Below are 16,012 nucleotides of genomic sequence, written 5' to 3' on the forward strand. Positions count from 1 at the left end.
GTAGGGATAGTGTTACAGGTATGCACGCCCCTGTCAACTCCCTGTTTATGGAATTCAAAAAACAAGCTGTAATACTCTGAACCAACCACTATGTGATTTTAAGCAGATACAAGACACAGAAGGACGATTGCTGGCAAGCAATAGTTGCCAATTCTGTGTTGCTTTAGTTATCGCTACTACACACTTAAAACACTTAATGCTGTAATTGATGAAATATTTCCTTGTTATTTTGCTATTCTTGAAGATTTAATTGGCAATGTTTCAGGTAGGAGGATACCTTGTGTAGATTTTGTGTGTGAAGCCTGTCCCCTATGCTTGGTTACTACCCATTTTGTGTGCCTCCTCTTTTTGGAGCAGTACCTTCAGGCTGTCATTTCGAAGGAGACAAATGTGTTGACTTTATGGAAACACTGATCTGCTTTGTTTGAAAGCAGTGTAAACATTTTCTTTGAACCAAAATTAGAATGTCAACAAAATTGTACTTTTACCTCCTGCTCAGAACACACAATTTCAACATAGATGTCAGATGAAAAGTAATTTTGTATTCACATTTGCCAGTACAAGCATTGGACCTGAGGCACAAAGTTTGTGCCAACTTAGAATTAAAGTGTTTATGTATGCACGCAAAACTAAATGTAGTTAACTGTTTATTTGTAGTACTTAAAACGTGTCTCAACACGTACTCCAGTTCAGTAAAAATAATGTATGACCCATATAGACTTCACATTCTGTATTAGTGTGCTTGTGATTTTTTAGTTTATAAATGGGACTTAATCATTTGTTATTGTTTTGTAAGAAATATTTTCTTCCCCTCTTTCACACATTTAATCTCAAGAACTGCCTACAACTGAGAACCTAACACTTTAATACAGCAAAACCAAATTTGTTTCGGTAAAGATGGCAGTGTGCAGTCCTGTGTTCTGACTGAGCATGTTTAAAGCCTGCACTGTTATGATCTGCTCACATAATCTAGTTTTCTCACATGATCTACACTTGCTTCTGTTTATAAATAAGCAGAGGCAAAAGTAGTACCTGTATGTGAAAGACTGGGCAGTCCTGTATGAACCAGGTATGCCAAGCAGCATCTTTAAGGAAGATGCACACACACAAAGGGTTGCAGCTTCTCCGCTCGGCATGCTTGCTCTCATGAAATGTTTCTGATGAAGAGCCAGCTTTGAGAAATGATGCACTGTGTGCAATTAGAACATTTTGGGGCAAAGATGCTTGTGATTTACATAATATTCACATTACATATTAATTGATTTGATGGGTTTGCAGGTATAATGAGCATGAAACGTCTTGGTCACCACGAGACAGAGACTATTCGGAGAACAGTAGGTATGATGAAGAAAGAACTGGAAATGGCCGATACAGAGACCGTTCTGAAGACACAAGGTACATTTTGCAACAAAAAGGGTTTTTGTTTATTTATAGTAAGTGCAAACAAGGCAAACCTAGCTATAGTTAAGCCATTGGAGCACTATATATATGATCTATCTAGACATGGAATTGTTTTAAATTCTTGGATAAGAAAATTTAGTATATATTTTCCGTGGATATATATGCACATCACTTGATGTTTGGCAATTTACCCTCTGGAGTTGGGGCTGCATTATTGTGCACGATAGATAATACCTAATTATGTATTTTCTGCAACCTAAGGACTTGTTTGCCATATTTCCTTGCTTTGCTCCTTCCTAGAATGGTTACTCAGCTGACTTTGGTCCACTTAGCTCAGGCTGAATAGTAATACATGTGAAGTTCTCTTTTTTTACATCTGAACTCTGTACTTCAGCCCGACACATTACACAATGTAATTTTTTAAGTTGCAGTATTGTTCTTTCTGTAAAATTGCACCAGGGCTTTTTAGCAATTTACTCCTCAGAAACCTTTTTTGTTGCCCGTTTTTGACCTTTGAAAACAGATAAATATATATGTGCACATCAGATGCCTAGAACTCCTTTACGCGGTGCTTCCTTTTTATGGCACGTGCTTGCTAGTGAGGACAATTGGCCATTGACATTCTGTTCTTCTCATTGGTTGAAATCCATAGGCACCCTCCCATTACTGTGCATTATAGAAAATAACTACCATCCCCTTTAAATATGGGTTTTGAAACCACTGCTATTGTGCAACAGCCATAAGGAAACTTGTAATGCCCCAATTGTCTGTCCGGGCTTGAGTTCAACCAGCATTCAACAACCTAAGAATATTTTAAAGAAGTCCCTGGCAGAAGGATTCACTGAAACATGTTGTAGTGGGAAGATGGTTATTTCAGATTACCTGTACACTCCAATTAAACCATGCAGCACTATTTGCAACCTTCACCCTACTGGGGGTTTCTGCTGCTCAGGTTTCTCAGGCTCCCGTAACCCTTTTCCTTGTCTCGTTTTCTCTCTTCTCAGGTCCCTGTGACCTTTGGATGGGGTTAGGTTAGTCCTTCCCTCTTCCCCGCTCGTTACTTCTCTACTTTCTCTGACCTGGCCAACCTGCATACCTGCTGTCTGTTGCAGTGCTTGCTCCAGGGAGGGTCCATCTCATAAGCAATGGCAGTGTTCTCCGCAGTAGCTGTCTTCGCGTTCCGATGGTCTCGGCTTTCTCTTTCCTGGTTGGTTCTCGGCCTGAGAGTGGAGGAACCAGTACTCCCTTTATCCCTGGACTCAGCCTCTGTTTGTGGGCTCTGAGCCCACCCTGTCCTGTACATGGTCGCGCCTCCAGGTCCGGTTCACTTCATGCTGTCTCTGCCTTCCAGGCCCCACACGCTTCCTTGCTTGGCGGATCTGGAGGCGCAACCACGTACAGGATGCTGAGTCAAAAGCGAGGACTGATTCCTCTACTCTCAGGCCGAGAGCCAACCTGAGAGAAAAGTGTCCACTACCTTCCAAAATTCAGCCGGCTCTGCTGGTCTGCACGGGTCTGCCCCTCGCTGATCTTCTCGCATCAGCGGCTCGCCTCAGCATTGGGTGGCTCCTCCTCCATTAAAAGGTTGTTTGGCCTTGATTCTTGCTCCGATTTTGAAAAGGGGCATATTATTCATCATGGATTGTCAAGCATGTGGAAAGTTCAGCATTACCTTGAGCCAAACACCTAGAGGTGTCAGCATTACTTACTCCTTTGTATGCAGATAAATACATTCTGCAGATAAATACATTCGGTATAAGAAGTTCCCCATGGGAATAGGAGTCCTTGTCCCCTAAAGAGGAGCCACTCCATTGAGGTCCTGCTTTCCCAAACCCATAGGGAGGGTTTTGGTGAGCTGGCTCATTTATGAACCAGCCGAATACCCGTACATGGAGTAATTTATTCTATATTTGAATTGTATCTAGATTTCTTTCATTGTGATTTACTTTCTGATATTTTGAACCATTTTCTCAAGGTACTATTTACTCCGTGGCTGCCATTATTGAGAATTGTGTATAGTAGCAATTGATTATAAGTATCTGAATGTCCGGTTTCATGCCACCTCGCTTTGTCCACAAAAAGGGACAGCACTTTACTGAAGCCACCCTGACAGCCCTTTACTCCACACAGAGATAGACGGGTGCCAACTGTTAAATGGTCTACTGTGGGGGGCAGCGGAGGGCAAGGGGGAAGCCCAGCAGCATAAAAAAAGTCCAGAATATGTTGAAGGCAAGCCGAGCTGGAATCTGCTGATGTGGTTCTGGCATCAAACGGGGCATCAGAATATTTTTGAAACATCGCTATGCAGTCATCGGCAACTTGTATACTCTTTGCTGCCCATTAATGCAACAAGTTTGTGCACAAAATGATGGAACAGAGAAGTTCTAAAAGCATGCACATCTTTGGCCATCATGAAAAAGCAACTTAAAATTTGGCAGACAGCTGGACTCAAGTAGACTTTAAGGCCTTCTCCATTATTCAACTGAAACATGACACACTCCCCAAAAAGTTATAAAACCTGCATGGGCAGAGCCCAATTCAGAGCTTCATGAAATGCCAACCAAGCGCAAGTTGACAAGCCCAACGTACAAAGCCTGGATGGGCGGGTAAGTGAAAGAATTTCACCCACATAAAACAAAAAAGAACATAAGATTGGCTTCTTTTTTTTTCTTTTTTTACTCTATTTCTTTATTTGTTTATATACAGGAGGAACAGTGCTCTTTTGATCACAAAAGAGCATATAATAGAGAAGAAATCAGATGTAAATGGAAGCAGTGAGCTTCTTACATTGGAGTGAGTTTGAGGGACATTCTGACAAGGTGGTGGAGGGGAGTAAATGGAACAGTTATGGGGACAGTATATAAGTGGACATACATGGATTAAGGACAACCAACATTGGACATTTTTAAGTGTAGGTAGGTAGTACGGCAAGCTGTGCTTGAGATGCAACCATGATGGGTGAAGTGCTAGAGTGGAGGCAGAGGATGTGAGGGACAGAGGCAGGTTAGAGGCACGGGAAAAATTATAGCTCGCAGGCAGATGAGAGGTAGGTTAAGAGGGTAACGTGAAGGCAAGGGTGTGTAGGCTTTTAGTTTGGTTTTGAACAAATCCATGTGGCTTGTTTCTCAGATTTCCAGGGGAAGTGAATTCCGTGCAAGTGGAGCAAGAAGAGAGAGAGCGGAAGCAAGAGGAAGCACAGGGAGGGCGAGGACCCACAAGGGTGGTCTAGGAAGCAGAGTGGAGATTACAAGAAGGCTTGTAGAGTTGGATAGAAGAGGCTAGATACAGTGGTGCTTACCGTGGATAGATTTGTGAACCAGGAGAAGAAATGTAAATCTGGCCCCGTTTTGCATTGGCAGCCATCCAGCCTTGTGACAGTACGAGGAAGTAGAAAGTGAAGGAGTTCAAAGAGTCCTGGTAGTGAAGTTTTGATCTTGTTTAGAGGACAGAAAGCATAGTTCGCGGGGGGGGTGGGAATCAAAGAGGATGCTGGCACAGTAGTCCAGTTTACAGAAGACGAGAGTTGTTAAGAGATGCTTGGCGTTGTTGAAGGGGACGAGGTGCCTGATTTTCCTTATATTTAGGATGTTGAGGCGAGCTGCTGTTGCAGTTTTGGAGATGAAAGTTAAGAAGGTGCGAGAAGGGTCATAGATAGCGCTCAGGTTTCTAGCTGAAGAGGAGCAGTGTTGGGTACTGTATAGGCTGCGGAGGAGGAGAGCGAGAGAGCGCGAGAGCGCGGATATTTAGATATAGATATAGATAGAGATATAGATAGAGATATAGATAGAGATATAGATAGAGATATAGATATAGATAGAGATATAGATATATAGATATATATATTTTTGGCAGGGAAGAAAAGCGCCTCTGTTTTGGTAGAGTTTAACATCAGAGAGTGCAAAGCCATCCAATATTTAATGGCAGAGAGACCGTTGGAAATTTTGATAGAGGGATCAGAGGAGAATTTAGGAAAAGAGAAGATGACTTGGGTGCTGTCCGCAAAAAGTTGGTACGAGAACCCAAAGGGGGAGATTAGTGCCCCAAGAGCAGAGATGTAGCGTGTAAAGAGGAGTAGACCCAAGACACAGCCTTGTGGAACACCAACAGTTAGAGGAGTGAGTTGAGAGGTGTTGTTGCTCCAGGAGACAGAGAATTGGCATGGTGGGATTCAATCCCGACAAGGGCTCGATCACGAAACCCAAAAAGTAAGAGCGTATTAAGGAGATCAGATCAATAGTGCCAAAGGCAGCAGATGGGTCAAGGAGAATTGGGATAAGAGGATAGGTTGCAGTGTTTAGCAGAGGTGATGAATTTGGAGCAGTTTCTGTTGGTTGACCAGAGCAGAAAGTGGGTTTCAAAGGTTTTGGATTTCTAAGAAATTGGTAAGACGGTTGAAGAAAACCCTTTTGAGCACTTTGGAGTAATGCGGAACAAGAGGCTGTATTTATTTAATTTCATACAGTTTAAAAATAAACTTTTGAAATATAGATGCCTCGAGTAAAAAATACATAAAACCTTATAAAGTGTTCAAAGAGGAGAGGAGAAAGCAAAGGGGGGAGAAAAAAAAAGAAACAAGAGAAAACAAAACTGTAAACGGAAAAGCAGTGTGCTAATGTCAAGTTTTTTACAGAAATTGGTAAGACGGTTGAAGACAACCCTTTCGAGCACTTTGGAGTAGTGCGGAACGAGAGGCTTTATTTGTTTCAATCGACCATGGAGGAATAAAGGAACCAAAACTTTTGCCACAAAACCAGTTCACTAGGAGGTTCTGGTTGCTTCCAAAATCATGTTATCACATGTTTGATTCCCATCAATAGAAGCGCAATTACTCATCAGGCATTCGAGTGAAATTATTCGCTGAACTAGAATCCCCAAGATTACCTCGTTGGGTGAAGCCAGAATATTGACCCTCAAGGATTGTCTATATTATTTGGAGAAGATTATTACAAAATATCTACCCTTCATGGCAGCTCCACATCAGATGACCTAATGAGCATAGGGACCCACAACCACTCAAGTACTTGGGGCAAGCTACAGGGTCAATTTCGTGTAGGCATATTGGTGTATACTATCTGTACTATTTTCATACCCCAATTCCTTCACTTGCACACTTCTATTGGTGGAAGCAGTTGGAGCCCAAATAAATCCCCATTTGTTATCTGTCTGCTGTTTCTTGAGATCCTCCTCCTTCCTCTTATTGAATGACACTTCATCACCTCATCCTCAGAGCATTGAAGAAGTTTGTACATATTACCAGTTGGTCGCCTCATGGCATCCCTCTAGGATAACCAGGCCACCAACGCAGTTGGGGCCCTACAGACCCCCTCAAACATCCCTGGGCTCATCACCCAATGAAGTAGCTGTAGGTATCCAAATCTCTTCAGCCAAGGAAATTTCTGACTTGCAGTTCACAAATGACTTGCTCTGGCAAAACAATTGAAAAAGCCCTCTTGCACATGCCACATCCCCACTTAACAAACAATCTGCCCCCATTTGCTGGGATTAAAGTAGGATTGACAAAAATGTGGGTACATTGAGCAGAAAAGAAGGTGACTCCCAATTTGGTTGCCTTGGCATCGCATATGTTGAGAAGTGTTTTGATAATAGGCTTTGGAATCTGTGATGTCGACAAAGCAATACAACCTATTGGATGCGGATGGTCTCCATATTAGTCTTCCTGTGCCGCCACAACTACTTGTGAGAGGCGGTTTTTTACCACTCTGTGTCAATCCTCAGCTGTACTGCTTAGTGTCATTTCCACAAACAAATATAACCTCTGATGGCACTCTGTATGTTATCTTTATGGATGCAGAGATCTCTACCAGAAGCAAGTGGAATAAGAATAAAAGTTGTTGGAATGTTGACATGTTTTCAACATTCATCCTGCCCATCCAAAAGATTGCCTTATGGTGTCATCTTCCCATATCCTGTCTAGGATCTCTCAAAGGTGGGTCCAGATTGGCTGGTAGTAATGAGTCCAAGGTTCTGGTGATGTGCATGCCCAAATATTTGATGGATTGGGTGGCTCAGTGTAACCCAGATGGAATTCTGTAACCTCAGACAAGTCCTCATTGAGGACCCCAATATCCAAACATTCAGATTCATTGAGAATGATTTTGAAGCCTGAGACTAACCTATATTTATCTAGCTCTGCAATGAGGGATGGGAGTGAGGAGGCAGAGTTTGTCAGACAGGCCAAGATGTTGTCAGCAAACCTATTTAGCTTGTGTTCCCTGGTACTCATAAATACTCGCTAGTCTGTGGGATTGGCTTTCATAGAGGCTGCCAACGGCTCCATCGCAAATAAATGAAGCCAGTGAGCAACTGTGTCTGGTTCCTCTGGTGAGGTTTTCCCCATCTGAAAGAAAAACAATCTCTCATATTCCAGCAGTCGGGCATTGATAATTTGCCATAAAGTACTTGCTGAGATTTGGCCTCAACCCATTTTTCTTCAACCCTAAGGCCAGGTAACACTAGTACACTCGATGAGAAGCCTTTTAAAAAAAAAATATCTTTATTAATTTCCGAATAAGCATATGCAAGGACATTACAGTATACATTTTGAACAATACAAATGAGAGATTATGCATCCTAACATATTCAACTACTAATCACCTCGCAAGCCCCAGAAATGATTCAAAGATTAACTAATTGCATTCTCATCAGGGCAACAATCAACATTCCTAAATACCACTGAATTAATTGCTAAAACAAATACCCAATTTTCCACACTTAGACAAAAACACAAAATGCACACTACATACACACACATATGGGCAACAACAAAAACAGTACATCATTTTTCCAATTACCTGACTATTAAGGCTGACAAGTTATTCAATCTGAATTACCACTACCTTAGAATACATTAACTGGCATCCAAAGGATCTGATAAACATCTTCCTTACCCAGTCTTTGAAACATGACCCGTTCTAAATCAGATAATATCAACGTATCATTAATCCAACTCTCAACTTGCGGCTTCTTCCTGGTTTTCCAAACTCTCAAATCTGTTTAGTTGCTACCACAAATATTTTATCAGTCCAACTCCCATACAAACAAGCATTTACACAGCGCCCATTATTCGACAGCAATAGCACCTTCAATGGCTTTCTTGGAAAATGGATAGATAAGATCTTATCTAGCCTGTCTAACACTTCGCACCAGAAGGAATGTAATCGGGGACAGTACCATAGCATATGAAGTAACAACCCTTTCTCTCTACCACACCCCAACACATATCACTATCTACCAACCCTAATTTATACATGAACTCAAGTGTCCAATATAACAGTCCCAACATTTTATGATGTATAAGTCTTAGTTTGAGATGCAATTTACGACTGTATCCAATCTGCCACATGCTTCTCCAATTTCCATCAGAGAAGCCTTTTTGACCTCTAGAAATAGTAAAAACATTAGTTGTTTTCTGCAACTGGATCCATGGATCAATTGGAGAACCTGGCATATGTTATCCACAGATTGTCTTCCAGAAATGGACCGTCTGATCTTGCTTGATAGGGATTGATGAAGCGGTAACAGAAAATTGTAGCATCACTGACAGAATACCAGTGAAAATCTTGATGTCTACTTTAACAAGACAATGATTCTTTTTTTAAAAATGTTTTTAATTTGTTTTGGCTGAATAACACTCATGCTTTCAAGAAAAATACAATTGTAAACAATTGCATGTATTGACATTTTTGGAGTCGTACAAAATTACACAATTTACCCATAGTATTACAAGACAATGATTCTTTACCGTGCACAGCTGTCTGGGTCCTTAACAGACTTTAGCAGAACTGTGACTTTTGGTTCACTCATGGTAGGAGTGACCTTTGTTGAGGAGTCCGACATGGGAGATGGACGCATAGGTGGAGTTTTCTCACAAGTTGCCATTTATTAAATAATCAAGGGTGAGACAAACGTCCAATTTTCCCTAACCTAACAAAGAGTTCCCTACCTATCAAACTAAGGATAAAGGAAAATGACCTAATGTCTGAAAAATGTCTGTCCCTCACACTAATACATACAACAAAAAACATACAGGAATCATTTGGCTGTTTCAACTTTACAACATAACATAAAACAAGAATCCCTGTGACCAGGATTGTATCCCCTTTCCTTGGATCAGTTCATGATGTTTAAAAAACCAAGGTTCAATTGCAGGAAAGTTATTTTTCACTAGCCAAGTTCCACTCCAAGTAGAATACACAGTTTGTTTAATCCAATTTGTCCAACAAGGGTTTCTCACTCTTAAGATAATTGAATGTTTTTTTTACCATCTTCTACTTGGCAAACTACGACAACTCACTTTCCAAATATCAAGTCGAAAAAGACAATGTCAATGGTGCAGGGGCTGGTGACCGCCTGCATCCCCGACGCTGACATCGCGCAGACTCCGGTAGGGTTACTTTTTGGGGCTAATTATAAACACAGACGCCCTAGTATGCAATATCTTGAATACAATAGTGTTCACAGCCTGCAAATTATTGATGGTGAACTGGAAGGCAGAATCACCGCCCACAGAACCACAACCGCCTTTCTGTCCAAAATGTGCTCTCTAGAGAGGAGTGCACAAAAAAGAACGAACCCAGCGAGAGTAGAACTTACACAAAGACTCTGGGACTTATTCAGCCCCTCCTCAAAGGGCCCACCCCCCACGGGGTGACCGCTGCCACACAGCGAACTCCCATGCACACACAGTCCCTGACACGCCTACCAAAAACCGGTAGACCCCTGACATCTGACATCTCACACCATACCCTATAACATCCACAACCCCTGGGACAAAAGCACACTCGTATACCGCCTGCACCGGGTATTCTCATCTTAAAGACGACCCTGGACCCAGAAACAGTTATAGTTGGATTATAAGTTTGTAGTTGGGGGAGGTGGGGGGGGGGGGTTGAGTGTAGGAGCGAGGGGGGTTGGTGGAGGGGATGGTCAGGGAATGGAGTTATGGTTTAAAGGAACACGGACTCCGCACCAAGCCGCTTCGGCACAATGGACAATGAAGGACTATGGTAAAGATTCTGTGCTAAGACACTGTGGGAGTTGGGAAAGCTCTGGGATATAGTATGGTCAGGGGTAGGGAATGTACCCCCCTCTCATTGTGTACAATGTTAATGTTTGATTGCTTGATTGTGCTGAAAATTTTTCCAATAAACATAAATCGCAACAAAAAGAAAGACAATGTCAAAACATCCTTTCTTAAAAGACGAATCACTTTGTATCACATTGCACTTCTTCTTCATAAGCAACATCCTAATCGGGATAATTCATTCAGAAAGGTACGCTTTAGTCAGGATGGTTATATAACAGTTTATCAAAACACAGCAGTGGAATTGCCACTTCCTTTCCACCACAACCTTCCACCACCTTGTCAGTACTTTAAATATTCTTCTTCCTGATCTACTCGGCTGCCAGGACTAACCACCATTTGTCCCTTTCCTGGTGTACTCTCCTGCCAGGATAAAACTCCTACTTCTAGAACTTGTACTCTGTAGTGAGGCTTGTTCCAAACTTTCCACACTGCAATTTTCAATAGGGGAGGTGGAACCAGCTCCGGCTTCTTGAATAAGTCGTTTGACTTGCACCACAATTAGTTTACAGCTTCCTTCACACAACAGATAATGATTCTCCCATTGGTCTTTTTGCAATAGGCAATCCAGGTTACAATTACCTCCCCCTTGATCCCTTCTAGAAGGAGGACTTTTCTCCTGCACTCTCTGATCTACACAACCTATTGGTTGTTGGCAATGTAGTTTTCAGCTTTCTCCCACAGTGTAATTTGCTCTGGGAAGTGCCGCCATCAAATTGCCTTGGCTTCATTCTCTGATTTCTTTGGCTTTTGCAATACGTGTTAAAATATCCCCGTGCTGAATTTCCCTCTGTGGAAAACTTCCCTCGCATTTGACAGCTCTGACCCGCCTCCAGCTACTCGCGCTATCTTTCAATGGAGCGAGATGCAGGATCCATAGAGCATCTTTCTCCGTCAAGACAGCTCGCATTCACACTGGTTCCCGCTGCATGTCCTCTGCATCCCCTGGGCAACACAACCTCCACCAGTTTAGTTGCACAGTGTCCTGCTATTGATAAAGCAGCAGTGCAAGTGTCTGCTCCCTCCTGCTGCTTCTCAGTCTTCTTAATGGCACACATCTGAAAGGTCCTTTTTTAAAGGTCCCGCTCAGGTATGGGTCATTATAACAACTAGACTGCACTGTACATTTCACAAACTCTGGACACTTCTTCCTCGTCCCAGTACTAGAACCATTCTGGGACTGGAAGTCCATAATGTTCCTAGTTGTTTCAACCTCCTTTAATCCACTTTATTTAGGGGATTTATATGTCACATATTTAGGGGAAGATTTTAAAGGAAGTATGCATTTACTTATGGGTTTACTAAAATTAGCATTAATTCCATGCCCCTTATATACCTCACTTCCAAGTTTACAAAGAGGGTTCTTTTACTTGGTACCTTGGGTAAGTCTGGAAGGGGAAGCCCTGCTGTGATAATATTCAGGCATTAGGAGATCCTCATCCTCGGAAGAGTATAATCCCTGCACCTCTCCTGACGCTGTCGCCACATTCCCTTGATGGCCTTCTCCTCCCATGTGATCCTCCCCACTGATACCACTCCTAGGGTTAGGATGAGGTAGCGTCTGCCTTTTCTTGGCCATATGGGAGGAGACTTTAGGTTGGAATCTGGGATGACTCAGCAGAATTCATCACACCTTGTCTGAGTGCAAAAAAGAATCAAAAACCCCTGTAAAAGTATGTGCCAGAGCACCTGCGAGCGTCCTATAAACCCCTGCCTAGAAGTCATCCAGTCCTGGAGGAGTCTGAAAGTTGCAATGTCTGAACTGCCTGTAGAACCTCTTCCAGCTAAATAGGAGCCTGAATTTTCTATGTCACCCTGGAACATTGTATGAAATGATTTCTCGTTTAGATAAAGCTTCTGCTCATTGACTGAGGGAGTTTCTGCAGTGTACAAAGGCTGGTGGAACTGTCAGAAAAAGTTAAAACTACTCTTTTCTTCGTATTTGAACAAGGGGTCATGAATGGCATGAACAGTAGCACTCTTATGCATAGCTTTCAGTTTACAGGCAAGTAACCAGTGTGTCTGTTCACCATATTCATAGTATTGTTGGTGCAGGTTTACAAGAGAATTCTGCCTTCTTGCATAATAACATATTTAGTTGACCCCTGGTGGCCGAGGGAAGTATCCAATTTCTCTGTATTGGCTAGCTTTACGTTTTTGCTTTTTTTATTAGCATTTAGCTTCAAAATAAGCTTTTTTACCAGTTACAGTTTAAATTAAGAAGAAATTTCATAACAATAAACGCGTATGATACAACCATTTCAACCAATTGCTACAGAAAGAAAAGGAGGAAGATAAGAGAAGAACAAAAGAAAGAAAAAGAATATAACCAAACATAATTAGCGACTCCTACTGTCCCATTATACAAAAGCAAACTTCTTTATCACTTCTCTCCTGCAAGCTTTTTAAAAATGATTGCTACCATCTCTAACAAGGCAAAAGTTACAGATGGCCTCAAACCCTATATGTAGCCAAACATCTTTGTTACAGTTCGATTGTTCACAAAAAAATCTGCCTAATAGGTTACATCGAATGTCCTTAATGCCCTGACAGCTCATAATGAGGTGGCGAAGTGTTTCCATTGGGTGACCACAGAGCCGGCATTTATAGTCACTCTTGTGCTTTTCAGTTTCCTGGCTTCAAGAATTTCTTTAGTCAGAAAGATGTTAAAGCGAAGTCTTAAAAATTGCTGTCGCAACACAGCCGAAGGAAACTTACTCAAATACAACAGAGTTAAACCACTCTTGTTTAGAGCTACACAGTATTTTCCATAAAGTTTGGATGACTGCGCCAGCTCTGAGGACTCGTACAGCTGTTTTTTCATGAAATCTGGATTTTCAATGAGTAGTTTCTCTGTAGTGTCGATTGAGTCCAACAATCCCAAGCATTTGGTGCTCCAAAGTAAAAAAGACTCTTTTTCTGTTTTCAGTGCCTGACCCAGCAACCCAAATCTGCTGTCAGGTGGAGGCAGTAAACATTTGCGATAAAAGGATAGATTTTTCCAGCTGACATAAGTGATGAGAAAAGTCAGTCCAAACTCTTTTCTTATCACCGCCATAGGCATACAGTTTGGGAGGTCAAGGACAGCTCTCCAGAATAGACCCTCTAGAATTTGCCATATCTTCCAACTCAGCTGGAGAGAGCACTCGGCCCCATAGGTCACAATAGGAACTACCTTCATGGTGTAAAAACGGAGCAAGGGTGCCAATGTAAATTTGCAATATCTGTGTTTGGTTAGTCTTGCCTGGGCTGTTAGCATCTTCAGTTTACGACTCAGCACTACTTCTCTTGGGGCTTCACTATAGCTTGCATTGATCGGTATACCCAAGTATAGCAATTCCGTTGTTTCTCGAATCTGGTCACTGTTTATGTACCAACCCTTGAACTTCATGGATTTGCGCCTTGGCTTCCCCAAAATGAGCATGGTTGATTTGGTAGCATTACCTCTTAGATCGTTGGAGGACAGAAAAAGTGCCAAGGCATCCAGTTCCCGCTGAAGCCCAATTGGAGTTTCATCCAAAAGAATGACATCATCTGCATACAACAATCTATTCATTGGGGATCCTGCGATACATGGAGGAAAACATCTAATGTCTGTAAAGGCGTCGCCCATGTCAGAGATGTACAATTTAAAGATAGCTGGGGCTAATCAGCACCCTTGCTTGAGGCCCACTCCTGTTTTAATGGGGTTTGACATGTCACCCTTTTGGTTTAGTTTGTTCTGTATACTTTTGTTGTTGTTAAGGGCCTCCATAGCCTTGCGTAAGTCAGCAGGACAACCCCAGTCCTTTAACTTCTGCCAAAGCTTCTTTCTATTGACTGAGTCAAAGGCTTGTGACAAGTCCACTGATGCAAGTTATACATTTTTACTGTTCTTTTTTACAGTTCTCAATTTCAGGTAGTTGATCAACAATGTACCAATTCCTTTTTCAAACCCAGCTTGCCAGCCATCCCGATGTTTGGAATCCCAACTCCAGGCCGTGAGACGATTCAAGACCAAGACCGCAAAAAGCTTCCCAATAACATAGAAAAGTGGGCGATAGATCTGTAATTTGTTGCCATAGACCTATAACCCTGCTTTAGAATCCTTCAGTTTGGCTTCCAATGCCCCTTTCCTAACGTGTAGTCTCTTCAAATTAGCAGCCAGGAAATGACGTGACCCCGCATGACTGCCTAGGAAGAATTTTACAGAACTTCCCTTGATATTCCTGTGTGACCATTATCGTGGAGATATTCTTTAATGCCTTACTCTATTTCTGCCTTTTATTTCTGATGTTAAAGGATATGTGATCCCAGTTTCCATAGCTTAGGTCTCTCCTCAGGCCCTGCATAGCAACATCAATAATTATTGAGGTAATGGTCCAGTATTTCAATCCTGATTATTTCTCCCCCGATAACCAACAGGCTATTTGGGGGTAGACGACAGTCGGTACACAAGCATGTTTTTTCTACATCCGGGAATATTACGCATAATCATGATTCCTGGGGTGAAGATCGATCCAAATATCTGTGTGGCCAAATTTTAAGAGGATTGGTGAATGACCCCACCGGAGTCTGAGAGCAGCCGCTGCTGTCAAAAAAACATCTGGGACCATATTGAAGTGTCCCCTATAAGGGTGTGGAAGGAGGAGACTCGCGCACAGGTGGCATGATTGTTGTAGAAAACTTTTATTTTGTTCGAAAATAAAGGAAAAACCCTACCTGACCCTACTACTAAGAGGAGTTTCCATGTCTCAACTCAATACTAAGTGTGAGAAACCTGAAGATGTCTCACCCGATAGTCCCCAGGGATCTGTCATCCAGGTAGCCAGGACACGGCCATCGCTATTGGATCCAGTTCCTGGGGGTGGACCAGTGCGGGAGGATCACCTGGATGAGGGGTGACCTCGGGGAGTGGAAGTGGGACACAGACTTGTGAGATGTGGTACCCCCTTCCCTATAACACCTTTTCCCCATCCTACCACGTAGGATATTTAGAAACTTTACCCCATCCCCTTTTCCGACACAAACACTTTCTTACAACATGAAAGACAACGGACTAACACCCGAGCTGTTTACCTGACATGTCCCAACACAAGGGTCAGGCAGAGTCAGGCAATTGACAACCACTACACACATTCAAAGGACTCTCTCCTTTTTGTTGATACTACCAGTACAGAAGGCCCTAGGAGGGGCGTAACGCAAGAGGTCAAAGTGATCATACAAGGGTCGAGAAAAACCCCTTGTGCACTTGAAAGTATTTGACCCGTAACCCAGAGGAAAGATAAGAGGAACAAATCTTGCATTATGTAAAACAAGATGAACTGTATTTGTGGCAAACGTGAACCTGGCTGATGGATGCCTGCTGAACGGGGTGAGGTACAATAACCCTGTTAACATTGTGGTGACAGTGAACCTGGCTGAGGGATGTCCGCAATGAAACATTGTTTAAAAAGACATTAAGATTTGTGAATGCGACAACTAAAATAGTCTGAGAAAAGGCTGTAGTGAACCTGACAGAGGGAGGCT

The 16,012-nt window shown here is 42.4% G+C and overlaps 1 protein-coding gene across 2 annotated transcripts in view; it reads left to right on the plus strand.

The window, feature by feature from the left end:
- CWC22 (CWC22 spliceosome associated protein homolog) overlaps positions 1-16,012 on the plus strand; it is a 743,793-nt gene that overhangs the window by 276,508 nt on the left and 451,273 nt on the right. For both annotated transcript variants that reach the window (XM_069616085.1, XM_069616086.1), the window contains one exon: positions 1,279-1,395. In XM_069616085.1, the coding sequence (XP_069472186.1) occupies positions 1,279-1,395 (117 nt within the window). The remainder of the gene's footprint in view (positions 1-1,278; positions 1,396-16,012) is intronic.

This window comes from Ambystoma mexicanum, chromosome 9 (genome assembly GCF_040938575.1).
Source record: "Ambystoma mexicanum isolate Mex_15411 chromosome 9, UKY_AmexF1_1, whole genome shotgun sequence".
NCBI lineage: Eukaryota > Metazoa > Chordata > Amphibia > Caudata > Ambystomatidae > Ambystoma > Ambystoma mexicanum.